This window comes from Marmota flaviventris, chromosome 1, assembly GCF_047511675.1.
Source record: "Marmota flaviventris isolate mMarFla1 chromosome 1, mMarFla1.hap1, whole genome shotgun sequence".
NCBI lineage: Eukaryota > Metazoa > Chordata > Mammalia > Rodentia > Sciuridae > Marmota > Marmota flaviventris.
In genome coordinates this window covers 147,774,870-147,794,400 of record NC_092498.1, presented here as the reverse complement: position 1 = coordinate 147,794,400, position 19,531 = coordinate 147,774,870, and the positions used below count along the sequence as shown (strand labels likewise).

Below are 19,531 nucleotides of genomic sequence, written 5' to 3'. Positions count from 1 at the left end.
TAATGGGGAAGGGCAAATCCTGACCCCTTTTAAAAATTTCTACATCCAACATTTCTTCTCAGTCTTCTCCCCTAAGCTCATAGTTCCTGTTTCCAGGAGGAAAAGACATTTTAAAAACCAGATGTCACAAACAACTTCTTACACTGATGCTGCAATTCTCAAATAGTGTGGTGCCTTTCCTCCTGAAAAAAAAAAAAAATAGCAATCCTGCTAGAGCCTTCCACATCACTTATCAGCAAGGTCCTGGCTGATGACAATCTGTCACATGGATTCTGGCATCAGGTGTTTCTCAAGCACCTGGGAATTTCAAGAAAGTTCCCACACTCCGAAGAAGACAACCTCAAATTCAGCTTTTGTGACTATTCTTAAGAATTGAAACTAGGAGGCTAGCTTAAGACATTGATACAGAAGAGAGATGTCTTTTCCTTAAAGAGGCCTGTAGTTATTTAAAACGCACCTGGGATTTACCTGTGTCCCTGTCCTAGAACTTTCTCATGGTTTGGAGTTCACTGATTTTGCAGTTTGCCGCTCCATCAGAGCCTCTCATACCTCCAGCCCACCCAAGCCAGCTTCTTCCAGGCTCCCCCATCCCAGAGGATGATGCCATCATCCACCCATTTTTCTCTCCTTTTTCTGGCACCCATAAGATCCACACCATCCACAAGTCCTGCCCATTCCTATTCACCTCTCCAAGCCAGCACACCACCATTTATGTTGAGTCCCTTTAATAAACTCCTCGCTGGATTCCTTGCCTCCATTTTTACCTGCCTGTGCTCTCTCTGTATATATAGATGAAATAGTATTTAAAAACAGATCACTTGAGCTGGGGATGGGGCTCCGTGGTAGAGTGCTTGCTTAGCATGCTCAAGGACCCAGGTTCAATCCCAGGGCCACAACAAAATACCAAAAGCCCCCCCCCCCAAAAAAAAAACCCCAAAAAACAAAAAATAAAAATAAAAACAAACCAACCCCAGATCACTTGATCCATCTACATATTACCATTTGATCACAGTAATCTTCAAGTTTTCCCAGGGCTCAAAATTCTATACAAGGCGTCCCCTACCTCACCCTCCAATAAGGGTGCAGCCCCAGCCCTGTTGACACAGCTCCCTCTGTGAACCACCTTAATTCTCCAGAGAACACACCAGCTCCGAAATAGGGAAACACCGTGAGAAAGGGGCCTTCGCTGTCCCCTTCCTTTTCTTCTCCCTGATCTGCACACAGCTCACTCCCTTATGACATGCACATTTCAGCTTCTCAGGAGCTTCCATGTCCACTCAATCTACGTAGCCACAAGAGAGGCCCCATCTATGTTAGAGGATCAGAATAGTTTTTTCTTGTCTGCCTGCTGTGAGAACCCAAGTTCCTCAAGATCAGGAGGCTCCACTGTCCTAGCATGCACAGCCAAGAGGCGACTGAGGCACTGACTGCTTTCTGGATGGAAGACACAAGGCTGAGGGTGGCATTCACTCCAGGGTACTATTGTTCCCTTGGACACCCACCAGAGTGCAGTCATTATCAATGGCTCCACGTGGCTACATTTTGGGTTCTTATATACAAATATAAGCTTTTCTTTATCATCCATCTGCAACTTGTTTCTAGTTGCTACAAGTATCTGGCATTCTTTAAATGATCATTCTTCATCTTCCCAAACTAGAAAGTCGATTGTATCAACTGGTGCTCCCTGGTTTACTAAGTTTACTTATTTCTTTGTGAACACTCACATTTGAAATTGTGGAACCCATGATGTGCCTTAGCACATCACTGAGACATCACATCAAGTGTAATTGATCATTTTTATTCTTTTTGCACCAAGTACTACAGAGTTGAGACTTCTAGACAAGTACATTTTTCTATCTGAAGACTGACCATATTTTATTTTTATCCAATAGTCCATCTACATGTTGAAAACTACTCTAGCCACTTCTAAGGCTGACAGAGTGGCCCTGCTAGAGCTGTCTAATGATGCCACTTTGCCCTCTACACAGGCACTTGAACACATGGATAATAGATGAGGCAGCCCTAGTCCCCAAAGGGGAGTATATTCATACTGTATATCTAAGGTTCCTAAGTAAGACTTCTGAGAAGTTGATTCTATTAAGTTTGAAAAATTTTAAGATTCAAAATTTTTAAAATAAGATTTCCTACCTGTTTGTAGTATTGCACATAGGTGATTTGGCCACCATCTGATTTTGGAAATGTATCTCTGGGAGTCTGATTCCAATCGATAGCATCCACCCTGTAGGTTCTGTTGTTGTATCTGTGGCGGAACCACAACGTAAGAGGGTATTCCTGACTTAGTCATTGCACACGAAAGTATTTTTAATCCTCCAAGTAATTGTAGGATATATCAATACTAACAAGATTTGATTCACATACTGTACAACTCACCCATTTAAGTGAATGAGCCAATGGTTTTCATTGTATCTGCAGAGTTGTACAATCAACAATCTTAGTATATTTCTACCTCCCCAGAAAGAGCATCATAACCATAAGCAACCATTCATTTCCACCCTAGTCTCCCAGCCCTAAGGCAGCCAAAAATCAACTTCCTGCCTCTGTACAGCATGTAATCTTTCCTGGCTTTCACTTAGCTTAATGTTTTCAAGGTTCATTTAGGCTGTAGAAAGTGTTGGTAATTGATTTTTTTTTTTTTAATTTCCAAATAATATTCTACTGGAATCAGAAGCAGTGGCCTGTGCCTATAATCCCAGTTACTAGAAAGGCTGAGTCAGGAGGATGGCAGGTTCCAGGCCAGCCTGGGAAACTTAGCAAGACCCTGTCACAAAGGAAAACAAAGGGCTGGGACTGTAGCTCAGTGCTAGAGCACTTGCCTAGCATGGGTGAGGCCCTGGGTTCCAAAATCTTTGTAGTATATATATTTATACACATACATACACACACACACAATACATATGTATATGCACAAATACACACATTTTCAGCTGGATGGATAAACATTTTGTTTATTCATACACCAGTTGAGGGACCTTAGGGTTGTTTGTTTATAGTTGGGTTATTATGAATTATGTTATGAACATGCAAGTATGAATTTTGGCAGATAAAAGTTTTCAGTTCCCTTAGGTTTATAACTAGGAGTGGGGTTTCTGGGTCATGTGGTATGCCATCTTTAGTCTGACACTTCCTCAAATGACATTTTACAAAGAAATTATATTATTTTACATTTCTACCTCAATGTAGAAAGTTGGTTCTACATTTCCCAGATCCTTACCAAGTTGTTGATATCTGCTTTCATATTAGCCACCATCATGGATGTGAAGTAGTACCTTATTTTGAGTCTCACTGGCTTATGATGTTGAACATTCTCTCATGTGCTCACTGGCCAGAATATCTGCTTTGGAGAAAGGTCTCCGTAGAAAGGTCTACTCCGATGATGTGTCCATTTTTTAAAAAATTGGTGGGCTTCCTTGTTGGGTTGTGTCCTTTATATATTCTAGATACTACTACTTCTAATACATGTGACTTGCATGTATTTTCTCCTTGTCCGTCAGTTGTCCTTTCACTTTTTTGACAATGTACTTAGAATAAAATTTGTTAACTTGAAGTCCAATCTACCTATAATGTTCTTTATCTCTGTGCTCTTGATGTCCTATCCAAGAAGAGTTTGCCTAATCCAAACTCAAAATTTACTCCTAGCTCTTATATACGTGTACACATGGTCTATTTTGAGTTAGTTCTTGAATTAAATTTGGGTAAACTTTGTGCATTGTGTGAGGGGTCAGGTGGATATCCAGTCACCCCAGCATATAACTGAGAAGGCTTTTCCCTCTTGTTGAATTAACTTGACATCCCTGTAAAAATAAGAAACTGCAAGGGTGAGGGCCGGCTTCTGGAGTCAGCTCTGTAACAGTGGTCTGCGGGTCTATATTTGTGCCAGTATCACCCTGTCTCAATTGTTGTCACTTTTTAATAAGGTTGCAGTTGGGAAATTCGAGTTCTCTAGCTTTCTTTTTAAGACTGCTTTCCACTGTCTTATCAAGTTAATACTTCTGTGTAGAAGGAAAATTAAGATAAAAACTTCCTTCCAATAAAATGTAGCCAATGGATTATATGTAAGAGCTAATTTTTAAAATAGCTTATCATTCACCCAAAAAAATAAAAGGGAAGAAATGCAGAAAAAAACATGCTGCTCTGGGCAAGCAGACCCAATGAATGGGCGTCAGGGACTGAGGGACAACAAGAGCCTAGAGACTCTCTCCCAGGCTGTAACCAGATGGGAAGTGCAGCAGATGGTTCTTATGATTTTCATGCTATTTCTAGTCCTAAATGTCCACCTTCAGTGATTCAAGAAGTACAGGAACATCTTGTGTGTGGGGTGAAGAGAGTAATCAAATTGATGATTATATAAATTTGTTTAAAAAGTAGACTTACCTTGTAAAAACAATTGACCCAACTAATTCTTCTTTGATTTTGGCAAATTCATTGTTCTCCTTTAGTCTCATTATTAAATCATAAGCAGTTTCCAATCAGAGTAGTTTATGGCTCAGGTCAGCACACAGAGTAAGGCTGTTTTCATATGGAAGAATGGAAGTAATATAACCAGGCAAGACTTCCAACCTGCAGGCACAAGAAACCGCATGAGAGTATGATGGTCAGCCTCTGCGCAGGAAGCAAAGTGTTCAAGGCCTGAGCTCTGGGTCTAAAATAGGTACAAGTCAACTGGTTTTGATCCCTTAATTTTAGCAATAGTTGATCTTTCCAAGGACCTTCAAATAAAGATGACTTATAAGTAGCACATCTCTTTGTTAATTGTTATTACTACATACAGGCTTAATGCATCATCTCTAACTTTTAAAATAAATTTATATACACACATATCCCAACAATAGAGATGCATATAATATATAATTGCTACTAAATTTCAGACATTTATCACTCAATTTTTAATTGATTTAGGCTTCCTGTATTGTTTATACAATAACTGAATACTTTTAGGTTTATGTTTTTCATACTAGGTTCCTACCCCCCCACTTTTTTCTAATAAAACCAAAAGTTTAATTGCTTTGCTAGGAAAGGAGAAACACAGGGGGCTCCTGTCCCAGAGACCGATTCTGCCCATCATAGGGACCAGAGGGTTTTGACAGAGGCAATTCCAGGTGTTCCTGGTCCTACTTCACTTGTTATTTTGGGAGATAATCATTTCTTAGCTCTTCCGGTGCCATCCCCAAGTCTGAAATTCTTCACTCCTGTAGTGGGTATACACTTAAGGACAGACAGATAACTGCATGGGGACCAAGAGTAAACCTGTCCCCCCGACCCCAGGTTAGGGAGGTAGAGAGGGAGAAGAGAAAAAAAATGTTCATTTTAAAATAAGCCTCAGTGGCAGAGCATCATGCTGGGTTTTTTAAGGTTAATTTTTCTTTTTAATTTATACTAAATTGAACTTTAGTTGATCATGGTGGGTGGTACAATTTAAAGGGTATATCACTTTAAAAATCATACCAGTTCAAATAGAGCAACTTTCTAAAAACAATATATTAAGTCTATAGAACATTGTATTTTCTACTTTATACAAACCCATGGCCCAACATAACACATTTCTTCCTGTAGTCATAATAGTGGCGGCCGATTTGTTTCAAATTCATCTGCCTCAGAGTTCTAGAAGTTGAAACAATAGAATTTATTGAAAAGAGTGAATGTTACTAAGCATTTGGTCACACGTAAGATACATTAGGAAAACAGTCTGCCAATGGTTTTGGTTCTATTATCAATTAAGACAAAGCACCCGATAATAAATTACATGAAGATTATATATTCATATTCTCATACATGCATATATATCTCAAAAATATGTGTATATAAATACAAAAAATATATATTGGTTATATATATATATATATATATATATATATATATATACACACACACACACACACACACACACACACACACCAAATTTATATATTATACATTTTTGATAGCAGGGATTGAACCCAGGGGTGCTTAGCCACCGAACCACATCCCCAGCCCTTTTTAATATTTTATTTAGGGACAGGGCCTCTCTAAAGTGCTGAGGCTGGCTTTGAACTCACAGTCCTCCTGCCTCAGCCTCCAGAGCTGCATGTGCCAATGCTCCCAGGGAAGATATAAAGGCTCATGTAACTTAAATTTTTCTGGCTCTTTTTAAAAGATAAATTATATGAATCTCAGGAGAATGTCCTTCATTCCCAGAACTGAACTTAAACTTCTTAAAACTTGGGACACATAGTTTGTAATTCTGAACATCTGGTCAACATAGTGACTCCAGAAGGGGCAAGCAGGTGCTCCAGATAAAAACACCCATTATGCATGTGATAACTCTGGCAGGTACCAAACACCGGAAATGGGTGTGGGCAGGGAGAATGAGTGTTGGAGATGAGCCACAGAGCTTGCCCCAGTGTCACTTCTTCCCCAAGACTTCTCACCATTTCAATACATGGAGGCTGTCAATTCACAAAGTGTGAGAAGCACACAGCTCTGTTCACCAGCACTGATGCCTAAGTGAACCATGAGCGCAGCTCATGGGAACTCAATCTTGCCAACACACCTTCTGAAGAGAACGTTGTAATAGCGCACGCAGTCAGGGTGGTTGGGCAGCAGTTCCTTGGAAAGCTGGAGTGTGATCTTCACAATGCTACGGCTTAGGGTATAGCTGACAAATTCCATCTCCTAAGGAGTACAAAACAAAAATGTTGCAGACGTTCTTTCAAGAAAGAAAAGTTTCATTGAATAACAAGCCAACATGACCCTTAGATATCCAACACTCCACTATGATGCCTGTGTGTAGAAAACACGGTTCACAAAAGCCAAGCTTTAGAATTTTTAACTTAAGCTCCTATAAATAATTTATTTGGTTAACTAATATCAAAATTTATTGATGATGAAGTTCAAAGAAGATAATGAAAATGCATAAAAGGAAAATATGTCCTTATCCAAACATTTTTTTTGGCTAAAGTTTGAGAGTAAATGAAAAAAAATTTTTAATCAGCATTTTCCAGCCACATTGTGCTTCAATTCCATTTAAAGTCCCCTTAAGCACTAACATCAGAAGCATTATTGATCATTCATATTGATCAAATGTGACACGCAGGTTAGTTACAAGTCCTGTGGGCAAGAGATCCTCAAAACTTCTCTACACGCTCTTGTACAGAAACAGTTTTGTGATAGCAAAGTGTAAATGCAAGAAAAAGAAAAGAAAACGTCAGATATTACTTAACCTGATTTGTTAGCCTTCGAGATAACAATAAAGAGTTTCCATCAAATATATGGCTTATTCCAAAAACGCTTTCATGTTGAAAAAGTAACTGTGAACGCAGATTTGTATCGTCTACATCTGGTTTGAAGTCAACGTTGTACTTATATGCAATCCACTGGGGACATGTCAATCGGAAATGGTTTGTTACGAGTTTTACCGCTTTACCTTCTGAACCTGAAAAAAATAATGCACATGTCGAAAATGGGACAAAGTGACTGACTTGACCCCAAATAGTCTGGACACTATGATATTCGGAAACAAACTTAGGTCAATCACGGAGATAAAGAGTAAACAAACATTTGTACACACCTGATCTCCAGAGTGCCTGTCAATTTGGTGAGAACTGATGTAAATATAAATTTAGAGAGTTTTAACTTTAAGATTAAAATATTATATAAATCAAACCCCAAACTAAATCTCTACAGCTACCAAAAGGAAAAATAAGCCACTATGGATAACAGTTGTAATTTTTTAAAGCTCAGGACAGCCAAAGAACTGAGTCATTCTATTTTATGGGCTTTTAAGGAAAGATAAGCAGTCTACCCAAACTCTACAATGAATGGTCATTTCTGCAAAATTGAATCAAAGGCGAGTGGCAGCCCGAGTGAAATATGTCTACGTAGAGTGATGGTGTGAAGCTGTGCAGAATCTCTTAAACACACATTATTGGTAATCAAGAGCTTAAAATGAACAGCTCCATAAAATGTAATGGTCATAGGCCAACACACCTGTTTTTGAGTGTCTAACATGCTCCAAGTTCTGCCTGGTATTCACCACAAGATCTTGAAAAACTCCAGCACGCCTCTTAGGCCTCACAGATAATGCCTGCAGTCCAGCTTCCAGTTGAGGTTCTCCTACATATGAATACATGCAAAGGCTGCAAATTTATACAGCAAAAAGGGAAAAGAACAATGTAACCCCAACTATCAAGCAAAACAATCAAGGTTTAAAATGATGCCACTGAAAGATCCAAACGTCATTTCATGGACAGGTTGCAAGAAGTTTACTAAGAAAGTTTCCCAATAATCTCTTTTATTGGCACTTGATTTATTCCTGTTACACGATTTGTTCACCCTCACAAGATTTGGAAAATACCCTGATTTCTGGTGGCAGAGCTTCATAGCTCAGCGCCTGGCACTATGTGCTGCCCTCTAGTGGGCAGCAGAAAGTGCCGAATGAATGAATGAATGAATGAAGTGAAAAAAAAAATTATATCTATCCATCCATCCATCCAGGCAATTCCCTTTTAGTATGGAGGAACTGACATTTCTATGTAGAAAAACTGGAAAGGACCTCAGCCTATTTCATTACCTTCTAGGATTTATTTAAATATTCCACATAGGCAAGATTTGAATGAAAGTGTGAATAGTGCATTGTGAAAGATATCTGTAAATCCTGTTTCCTTGAATGGCCAAGAGTCCATAGTTTGGATGACCAAAGTGTTTTACTTCTGAAATGTTACTTCTGAAAACTATTATTCTTAGTTTATGGTGCTCTTACACAGTATTAAGAGTCTGTATTTCTACAGGAGAATGACTATTCACTATATTTTATGTATAGAATTTAGAACTAGCTCCTGACACATCCAGCAATCAAATTCATTTTCAGTGGAAGAAAACAGGAGTTATCAATTATTGGCATTTGCTACACACCACATACTTTATACATGATATTTAGTCACACCTGCAGAACTGTGATGGGGGATACAAGTGTGTTTTAATGTGATGTATTCAAACTTCACTTTCTTGGTTCTGGATTTTGTATATTAAAACATTTTTCTGTTTCTTATTTAATGTTCATAGGTTTAGCCTATCACAAGTTATTTGGCTATAAGAAGCGAGGCAGAGAATGGGGTCTGAAGTTTGATTGCATTAGCCACACCCTTGGCAAATGACGACAGCTGAGCCTGAGGGCTCACCTGTATAATGATGAAACCTGTCACCTGCAAGGATGCTGAAAGGCAGGAAAACACCCAGTGGTTAAAGAGCTGCTCAACCTTCTCAACACAGCAATTTATTTTATTTTTTAAAAAAATTTTATTTTGGTACATTTATGTGTGTATTGTCCTAAACAGACAAAAGAATCATGTTCCCAGAACTCCTGGCTAACTTAGGGTTATCTCTATAAATATATTATCTAACCTTGAGAACAATATTGAATTGGCTCATGAATAATGTTCTCTGCTTCTTTTTCATTAGCTTTTCAAATGTGAGGCAAATAAAACACCGACAGTCAAATAATTCACTGCAGGAAGGGAGATAGTTATAAGCTGCCCATGCTCCCCATCCTGCCAAGCATCATGGGAATACTGGAGCTTTCTGTTGGTGTGTGCACCTTCCCCTGACAATCCTCCCCTGCCCCTCACACACTCTCCTTCCCTCATCTCACCTGGAGCCTGGACCCCTCCTTCTGCACCTCTTGGCTGCCCATGTGCAGCTGCTTGGACCTCCTCTCGTGGTGGGTAGGGGCCACGCTGCCACGCAGCAGCCTGAGGGGCCTGCAGGATTTTAGGAGATAGAAATAAAAAGTAGTGTTGCCCAGATGATATATGCTCGGGACCCAAAGAAAGCCTCTCCCTTGGAAAAGCTTACATTCCAGTAAAAAGTAAATTTTGAAAAAATAACTTCTGTTGCACCTTGCAGCTAAGAAAATGAAAAAATGCAGAGCAAAACAGAATGGGGGTTCTGGGAAGCTGGGTGGGAGGGGAAGTCTGCTCCAACTCATGGGGAGCAATGAGGAACCTCAGGGGACACTGACATGGGATCAGACTTGAAGAAGGTGAGTGAATGAGCCAAGTCCCATCGGCCATAAATAGAGGCGGGAGGGCAAAATTTCTGGGGTGCACAGGTAGAAATGTTCAAGAAGAACGAGGATCCAGTGTGGCTGGAAAGGTGAGACACAGGATGAGAAGACAGTGGGATTTAAAAAAAAAAAGGGAGGCCATTTGAAGGAACTTGCCTTTCACCTTGAAAATGGGAGCCTTTCCAGGGTGTTGGGCACAAGAGCTACAGGACCTGGTTTGCCTGGTTCCTTGTTAGGAATAGATCAAGTGGAAGACAAGGGCAGAGGCAGGAAGACCAGTTAGGCCACTGCAGTGTCCAGGGAGGGTTGCGGACAACTGGGACCAGAGGGAGGGATCCAGGTGCTGAGAAGCTGGTGGATACTAGATAGGCTTCCATTCCTGGCTTTGGGTGGGAGTGAGAGACAGTATTCCCTGGTGGTCTATGGGACAGGTTTGCCATAGAGTCTAGGATGAACCCAAAGATGTTGGCCTGCACAAATGGATGAACGGAACGCCTTTGAATGAGGTGGGAATGACATGTTTGGTCGGGGAAATTGGGAGTGTGGTGTGTCCATGAACATCTGTGAGGATCGTCGGGCAGTGCAGGAGAGGTTCTGGCTGGAGATCTAGATATGAGGACTGTCCACATACCAGACATTTCAAGCCGTGACACTGGCTAATATCGCAAGGGAGTGAGTCTAAATGGAAGAGAGAAGAGGACCCAGGGCATGTCATGGGAGCAAGGAGGAGAAGCCAGCCAAGAACAGTTTAGAGGGGTGGCAGTGCTGGAGGAGGAGAACAATGGTGTGTATGGTGGCTAGAGGGAGTTCATCAAGGAGGGCACGTGCAGGCAGGACAGAAACAATCTGCGGATTAGGGGAGGCAGAGGGCACCATGGAGCCTAAGAGCAGTCTCAGTAGAGCCCTGAGGAGAGCCCAGCAGGAGGAGAGAGAGAAAAGAGAAGAACTGGGGGTCAGAACGGAGACAGTTCTGCAGCAGGAAGTGGGTGGTGAAGGCGGGACTGTTGGGGAGATTACCTGCTGAACAGGAGGAATCTCATTTGAATGCAAATGCTTTAGATGAGCAATACCCAGCTGCCTTGAGTAGCTGACAGGGGAGTTGCCGGAGGGATTCCTGGGATCAAGGACTGCTGAAGGATCCCCGATGAAAGCCAAGCTAGTGCCTAGGGCCTCAGGGGCTGAGACCAGGGGTTTTGATGCTCCTGGTTGAGGAGACAAAGTTAGGAGGTCATTGACATTGAGGTCAATGCTCTGTCTCAATGACCTGGGAGTCAATGTCAAAGACTTGAAATTAGGACTAGAGAGGAGATGGTGAGGCTTGAGGGCAGCAGAAGAGGAGAGGAATAACACAGAATGGGCAGGTTCAGATGTGTCTTGCCAATGCCAAGCAGTACCCAGTCCCACTAGAGGTCACCAAGCTGGACTCCATCAATAGGGATAGGGTTCTCCTTCACCAGTGCAAAGTTGATATGCACTAAAAGAACACAGAACATATCCACATAGCAGGGATATCAAGTGTTAAACAAGACTGCAAATTCTATCTGGTTCAGGTGGTTGAGGACTTTAATGAAGATGCTTGTTTCCAAGTCGTTTCCAAAGAGGTGTCCTGGGCTCAAGTCAAGAAATTTAGAAACCTTTGTGATCACTCTGGGTTGAAAGGAAAAATCCATTTGCATGTGGTAAAAACCAGGCAGGGAAACAGCAGAGAGCTCTGCATCCCCTCAGCCAAGAAATCTGACTTTTCTTAGAAATCTATCAGTTCTCACTTAACAGAAAAGAACTCTATACTGGACTATAGTGGTAGAACCTGGGCTTTTAAATTCTTTTCACCTCCAGCAGGGATCTCTAGCATAAAAGAAACAACTAACTTTACAGCACTCATTGCAGCAGCTCCAGGTGCCTCACGTTGGGGGATAGGCTGATCGGCCCTCCTCCTGGCTCTGCCAGGCATGGTGTTCCTGGCCCTGCCAGGCATTGTGCCCCTGCCAGGCATTGTGGTCCTGAGGGCGTTGACCCTGAAGGAGAAAAGCCCTGAAAGAACATGATTGTAACAGATATCATTGGAAAGTCTCCTGGCAATTTAAAACAAAAAACAAAAGCGATTAATTAGGTTAAAAAATGAGGCACGGGGTAACTAACTACACACGTTTTCCAATCACACCAATGAGACGGATTGCTCCAGAGTTGGCAGAGAAGTGACAGAGAACCTGCTAAAACACTGCTGGAAATTGAAGAATCAAACCTGGCTTGGTGGCCCAGTTTGTAATCCTGGTGACTCGGGAGGCTGAGGCTGGAGAATCTCAAGTTCAAAGCCAGTCTCAGCAATTTAGTGAGGCCCTACGCAATTGAGCAATACCCTGTCTCAAAAAAAAAAAAAAAGGACTAGGGATGTGGTTCAGTGGTCAAGTGCCTCTGGGTTCAATCCCAATGGACAAGTCAGTACCGGTTCTTCCCACTTACCACACATTGGCATAGCACAACATCCTCTGTACCCCTAATGTACCCAACACATACACTTGAGCTGCTGCACCCCGAGTTGGCCCTGCACCCAGGCATCCTCTCCCCTGGCCCTTTGGCCCTCACCCTGAAACTCACCTGGGCCAGAAGAGGTCCAACCTGTGCGCTATGCAAACCTGCCCAGGTTTCCTTGCCTGAACCTGCAGCGTCTGAGCACCTCTGATGTGGGTCGATTGGGGGGCGCAAAGCTCCTCTCCAGGAGAGGTGCACACTTGGCTCCCAGCCTGTTCAGGGTCAGCCCTGTTCCAGGCAGCGGTCAGAAAAATGGCCGGCGGCGGTGGTGGGGGAAATGGGAGGACCTGCCTGGCCTCCCGGGGAGATGACCCACGCAGCAGGGCAGCCGCCGGCCCTTGCTCGCTCGCTCAGCTTCAATTTCAACCCTGCGGGGCTGGCCTCTTCCGGAACCGCCTCCACACGAAGCCCGCATGGGAGCTGCACCTGGAGGACTCGGAGGTGCTGAGTCTAGTGGATGGGAGAGGGGATGGCTCTCCCCGCTTACCTGTCCCACCTTGTGTCCCCTATTAAGCATCCCCGGATTTATCTGCCAGGTCACTTTACAAAACGATATGCACGTGGGCCCCAGAAACTTAGCCCTTAGCACTGAAGAGCTTTAACCTGATCCCTGCAATGGCCAGCACAACTGAATGCAGCTGCTCCGACCTCCTTGGATTCAAAGAAGATATCCCAAATCCACTCCGGGGCACTGATCCCTATGAGTGGATCTGCAAGCTTTTTGAGTATTTTGTGTCCCTTAAAAATAGATCTGTAGTATCAGCCTCACTGGTTGTTTCCGGGTTTCTGTCATTCTTTGGCTTTGCTGCTTTATTATTATTTTTTTAATCACCAATCCTTTCTTCTAACATTTTTACAGTTGCATTGTTGTGCATTTAAATCCTTGACACACACACATCAGATACTCATTTTAATTATACAACCATTTTATTTATGTTATATTGAGACAGTTTTTTTTTTTTTTTTTTTGTATCTGTATTGGTACATGTGGTAATTCAGTAAATATACAGAATGTGTAATAATCAAGGTAATAAGCATTTCCATCTATAGGGAAAATGGCGTGAGTCAGGCTCCCTCACCCTGATGTCCAGGAAGCAATGGTAAAGATGTCTTATTAAAGTCAAGAACAAGGGTGCACGTGTTTTCTTATATAGCCCTTGATATCATACTTGGCAAGCTGCTAGCTTCGTTTTAATCCTGTATATAAACTAAATGGGACTTTCCACTTCATAGATTCCCACCTACCCATCAAATAAAAGCATGTCAGATCGCCCTTCTGCTCCGTGTACCTTCTTAGGCTGCCTGAATCTTAGGCTGCCTGAACCTGCCTCAGATTGAAGCAGTTGTACTACACGATCTCTTCAACCATTAATTTTTCTGTGCTTGGAAAATACCAGATTGTTTTAACCTACAGTTACTTACTCTGCTAAAGAAGAAGCAGAACTAATTCTTCCTCTCTAGGTTTTGTTACCCCTACTTGAATTTCTCTGCATCCCCTGTCTCATTTCCTTCCCAGTCTCTGGTACCACTATCCCTTTTTGTTCTTTTTGAGACTGATTCATTAGTTTCCACAAATGACTGAGAACTTGTGGCATTTCTCTTTCAGTGTCTGGCTTATTTTACTTAACATGATCATCTCTAGTTCCATCCATGTTAATGAAAATGACAGGATTTTTATGGCTGAATAATGGTTCATTGTGTGTATGTGTGTGTGTGTGTATAATTTTCTTTATCCATTCATCCACTAGAGGGCATCCAGGTAGGTTCCATGTTTTAGCTATTATCAATTGTCCTCCAATAGACATGGGAGTTCAGGTATTTTTTTTGGTATAATGAGTCCCTCTCCTTTGGCTCTATACCTAGTAGTTGGGTTGCTGGATCATATGGTGGTTCTATTTTTAGTTTTCTAAAGAATCAACCTACTGTTTTCCATAATGGCTGTACTAATTTATGTTCCTGCAGTATGAGTTTTCTTTTCTTCTTGTCCTCTTTAGCATTTGTTATTTTATAAAGTAATCTTTATATTACCCACTACTTCGAGATTCCACCAATGTCCTATAGAAAACTTCTACAGGTCTAATTCTGATGTCAACTATGCACTGTACTGTCCGTAGTACGCCGACAACACATTGTTCTGTTTATCATATCTTGAAAATATTCTAAAAACTAGGAAAGCCTAACTCTTCTTGAAATTGACTTCAGAATTATTGCATTGGGTTGCAAAGTATAATCAGTTATGGTGTCCTCTTAATTTGGGGCTTTATTGAATTTAGACATTGGTTTTGTTCCTCTACATTTCAGAGTCCTCTCTCTGATTTTCCAGAAAAATCCCTGTGCTCAGAAGTGATTATAAGAAAGCTGTCCATGGAGTCAAGTTGCTGCTGAGAGTTAGTCATGGAAACCAGCCTTGGGAGTCTGCTGCATAGTGACATTTCTCATTGAATGTTCTAATTTAAGATTCTGATTCATCTGGTGGAGAGTAAGCCAGGAAGGAGAAAATGGAAAGAAGAGGAGGGGAAGAGGATAAAATGCTAGTGCATTGGGTTGGATGAGACACTCCCAGATATCACGGTATCCAGTGCAGCATCCATCCCAGTATCCAGCCCAGGGCAGAGATGGAGCCCGTTCTCAGTACATGTTGCCCGAACCTGCATTAATCACAACTGGTCTGCCTCTTTCAGTAAGTACTTACCTCCTTATGATACTTACCAATAGGCCTTCTTTAATGTCTTTGAGAAAAGTGGTACGGTTTTGCTGCTCACTGGTATTTCAGGTCATGGTACAGAGTCATTCATGGGAACCACATATTTCTATATCTATTTATTATAGTCTTTCACCAATAGAATGCAAGGGTCGCCTTGGAGGGAATCTGGTCTCTCATCTCACAGTCTTTGGCAAGCAGTAGACACTCCATTAATGTTTAGAGAGAATAAATGGATGGATGATTAAACTTAATATGGAATTGAACAGGAAAGCAGTCTACATTTTAATTCTCATATACATCCCCATATGTCATGCAGTTATGATTATTGTTATTTCTGAATGAATTAACACCCCCCCAAAAAAAATGCTCTTAGTCTTCTGTCTGGAAAAAAATGAATGGGGAGAGAACAGTGGGAGCAAAAGTGTCATTTAAGCTGGAAAAATTATGAATACATGGAAACAAATGGCAGATGACTAAATACAACTCAAGCATGTATCAGAACTAGGTCAACTAGATGCACACAAAAATTTATTTATACTTCTAATTAGAAAACATATTTAAATACCAAATAACCCTAATAAAAGCCACCCAATGGAGAATAATAATAAAATCGAAGGTGAAAATGCATGGAAGCAATAAATAAAATGAAGTGATGTTTCTTTAAGAAACTAATGTAGTCACTAAACCACCAGGTAGCCTAATTAAGACAAAAAGGAGATTCCACAAAGTTGAATAGAGAACGAGGAAATGATCACCAAGGAAAAATTATCAGAGGATAATTAGTACATGTCTGCCAGTTAATGGAGAAACCTGGGTGAAATGAAGGGCCTGCTACCAAATAGGCTACAAAGAATAAGCCTTGGCTGACCTTCCTGAGAAAAGTACACCCACAACTCTCTCCCATTCCCTGCTTCCTGTCGCACCTCCTCACCAGGTGAAGTATTGAAAGTCATTAGTGAGAAGTGACTGTCCTGATCTGTGGGCAGAGAGATTCCTCCACCACATCCCTAGGACTCACCATAGTGGTGACCAGGTGGAGGACACTCAGGGTAAGAGCACTGGTCAGGGCTGGCTCTTGTCTATGGTGTTTGTATTTAAGAAGAGGAAACTGAGACCCTCATGTGTCAGCAATATGTTGATTAGAACCCTCATTATTAAACATAAGGATGAGAACTTCTGAAATAATGGCCACCAGTGATTTTCGACCCTGGCTCTACATTGGCATCACCTGGTAGCCTTTAAAAATACAAATTCCTGGAGCTAAGGGTGCAGCTTAGTGGTAAAACACTTAGCTAACTTAGCTAGCATGAGTTTAGGCCTTGGATTTATTCCACACCCCCCTTCTCAGTACTCATTCTGCAGAGCTCCTGCCTTAACTGGCATGAGGTAAAGCTAGCCACCTGCATTTCTGGAACCCCACAGATGATTCTGATGCCTGGCCCAATGAGGAAAAAATTGAGTTAATTGTAAAAACTGGGATGAATCCATTGTTATGGGTGAGTCAGAGATACCACTGGCCCTGACCTTGACTCTGGGTCTCATAGTTGACAGTCCTCAAATGCCAGGCAGTGCACTGCTCTTCTGATCACAGGAAAGCTGTGAGGATAATGTGACTAGCTATTCCAACAGGTCTCCAACTTGAATACATAGCAATTGTGATAATAATCACCATTACCCAGAAGGCTTGGGTAAGTACAGATTCCCAGGTCCTGTTCCTCCTAGTTCCTGATTCAGAGATGGAGATCATCCAATGAGGGCCACGAAGCAACCAAGATAAAAACCACCATATCTGCTACAACCTGATCTAGGAAGTGCTCCACAATAGCCCCGCCATGCTGTCTCTCTGTGCCTGTCTCTCTGGCTCACTTCACTAAAACAATGACCTCTGATTCCATTCATGCTTGTTGCAAATGATAGGATTCCATTCTTTTTTGTGACTGAATTGCATGCTGGGTGTATATGTACCATGTTTTCTTTATCCATTCATCAGTGAATGTACACCTGGGTTGCTGCAATTTCTTGGCTATTGTGAGTAGCAAGGAACATAGGAATTCAGATGCTTCTCTGAACTACTGGCTTCATTTCTTTTGGACCCAATAGTGGGATTTCTGGATCATGGGGTAGTTCTATTTCTGGTTTTCTGAGGAACCTCTATCCTGTTTTCCATAGTGGCTGTACTAATTTACATTCCCATCAACACTGTGCAAGTGTTCTAGTTCCTCCACATCTCCACCAATATGCATTTTTGTTGATCATTTTGGCAATGACCTTTCTTGCTAGGGTGAGTGATGTCTCATGGCAGTTTTGATTTGTGTTTCCCTGATTATTAGTGATGTAGAGAATTTTTTTCATATAATTATTATTTGTATGCTTTCTTTTGAGAAAAGTCTGTTTAGGTCCATGGCCCATTTTAAAATCAGGTAATTTATATTTTTGCTATTGAGCTTTTAGAGTTCCTTATATATTCTGGATGCAACCCTTATCAGATGTCTACTTTGCAAATATTTTCTCATTCCATAGGTTGTGTCTAGACTCCGTTGATTGTTTCCTTTTCTATGTAGCATTGTAGTTCGATGTATTATCATTCATCTGTTTTTGCTTTTGTTCCCTGTGTTGCTTTTGGGGTCCCCTTCAAATCTTTGCCTATTCTAACATCTCACAGTCTTTCTCCATGTTTTTTTCTAATAGTTTTATAGTTTTGGGTTTTACATTTAAGCCTTGAATCCATTTTGGGTTGAGCTTTGTAATTGGTGAGATAGGGATCTAGTTTATTCTAAATCTAGCCTACTTCAAATACCCGATGTGATGCAGAGACAATGACAAGAAAAATATGTATACATTCTGTACAGACACAATTTTATTTTATTTTTTTAGAATATTTGGACCTGTGGTTGGTTGAATCTGCTGTAGCAGGACCTGCAGATACGGAGGACCAACTGTCTGTGGATGTATGAGAGGGGATATATTGGGGAACTTGGCAAAGTCTCTGTGAGCTGTAGAGCCAGGGAAGCCAGTAGTGTAGCTCAGTCCAAGTCTGAAGCCACAGAACCAGAGAGGCAGATGGTGTCCCTCTTAGTCTGAGGCCAAAGACCTGAGAACCTGTGGGGCCACTGGTGCAGGTCCCAGAGTCCAAAGACTGAAGAACCTGGAGAGTAATGTCCAAAGGCAGAAGTGTGTCCTAGCTCCAGGAAATAGAATGTCTCCCCCTCCTCCTCCTCCTCCTCCCCCTCCTCCTCCTCCTCCTCCTCCTCCTCCTCCTCCCCCTCCTCCTCCTCCTCCTCCTCCTCCTCCTCCCCCTCCTCCTTTTTGTTCTATTGAGGATCTTGGCTGATTACACCTTGCCTGCCCTCACTGGGGGAGGATGGGTCTTCCTTACTCAGTCTATTGACTCAACTGCCTTTGCACTCAGTGGACCCCCCATTCTCCCCTTCCAAGTCTCTCCCCATTTCTGGCTCCTCACCCCTCATGCTCACAGGCTACCCAGAGCCAAACTGACTCAGGATCTCAGAGGGATCTCAGAGGGATCTCAGAGCCTGGCTTCAGAGGAGAGGGTTAAAGTTTCCCATGCCTAGGAGCCAGCTTCACTGTCTCACCTCACTGCCCAAGGCTGATCTGTAACCCACTGCTATATAAACAGGTGGCCAATCCTGGGACAGCAGTGCCTGCAGCCATGGCCAGCATGTTAAGCCTCGGTACCAGAGCTGGGACCCCAGAGCTGCCTATATTATCTAAAATTGCTGATATTCTGTCTTTGCTGTCTGTTGGGTAATGGTGATGACCTTTGGGCTGAGAGCACGTGAAAGCCTAAAGGGTTTTCAACATGGACATGAAGGTTAGAAGAAAAAAGCATCTTCAAGTGACAGAGGTGTGGCATAACACAGAGAACAGTAAGCATGTGCACAAATGTCACTGTCTTTCTATCGGAGTCGTTTTCTCATGTGTGACATGTGCATTTGTGGTCTATTTCTATCTCTTCCTCATGGGCGAACAACTTCAAACCTTGAGCCAACCATTTTTCCCAGTTTGCCTGAGAAAGTTCTAGGGATAGGCAGCTTGAAACAAAAACAAAACAAATCAAAACAAGAACACATTGTTTTTTGAAATGGTCACCCATTCTGTCGCCTTCCCTTAGGGGCAAGCAATTCACTTACCCCCAAGCTTCAGGCATTCCCCCCACGGGCCACCAAAAGCTGCAGTCTGGCTGGGCACAAATCACGAGCCACTGAAGCAGGAACAAACTT

The 19,531-nt window shown here is 42.1% G+C and overlaps 1 protein-coding gene across 1 annotated transcript in view; it reads right to left on the bottom strand.

Annotated features, from left to right (window-relative positions):
* LOC139706026 (piwi-like protein 3) overlaps positions 1–19,531 on the bottom strand; it is a 79,910-nt gene that overhangs the window by 15,686 nt on the left and 44,693 nt on the right. The window contains 7 exon segments of the mRNA XM_071613303.1: positions 2,149–2,260; positions 4,393–4,578; positions 5,539–5,619; positions 6,548–6,669; positions 7,218–7,429; positions 7,984–8,109; positions 18,382–18,601. Of these exon segments, the coding sequence (XP_071469404.1) occupies positions 2,149–2,260; positions 4,393–4,578; positions 5,539–5,619; positions 6,548–6,669; positions 7,218–7,429; positions 7,984–8,109; positions 18,382–18,601 (1,059 nt within the window).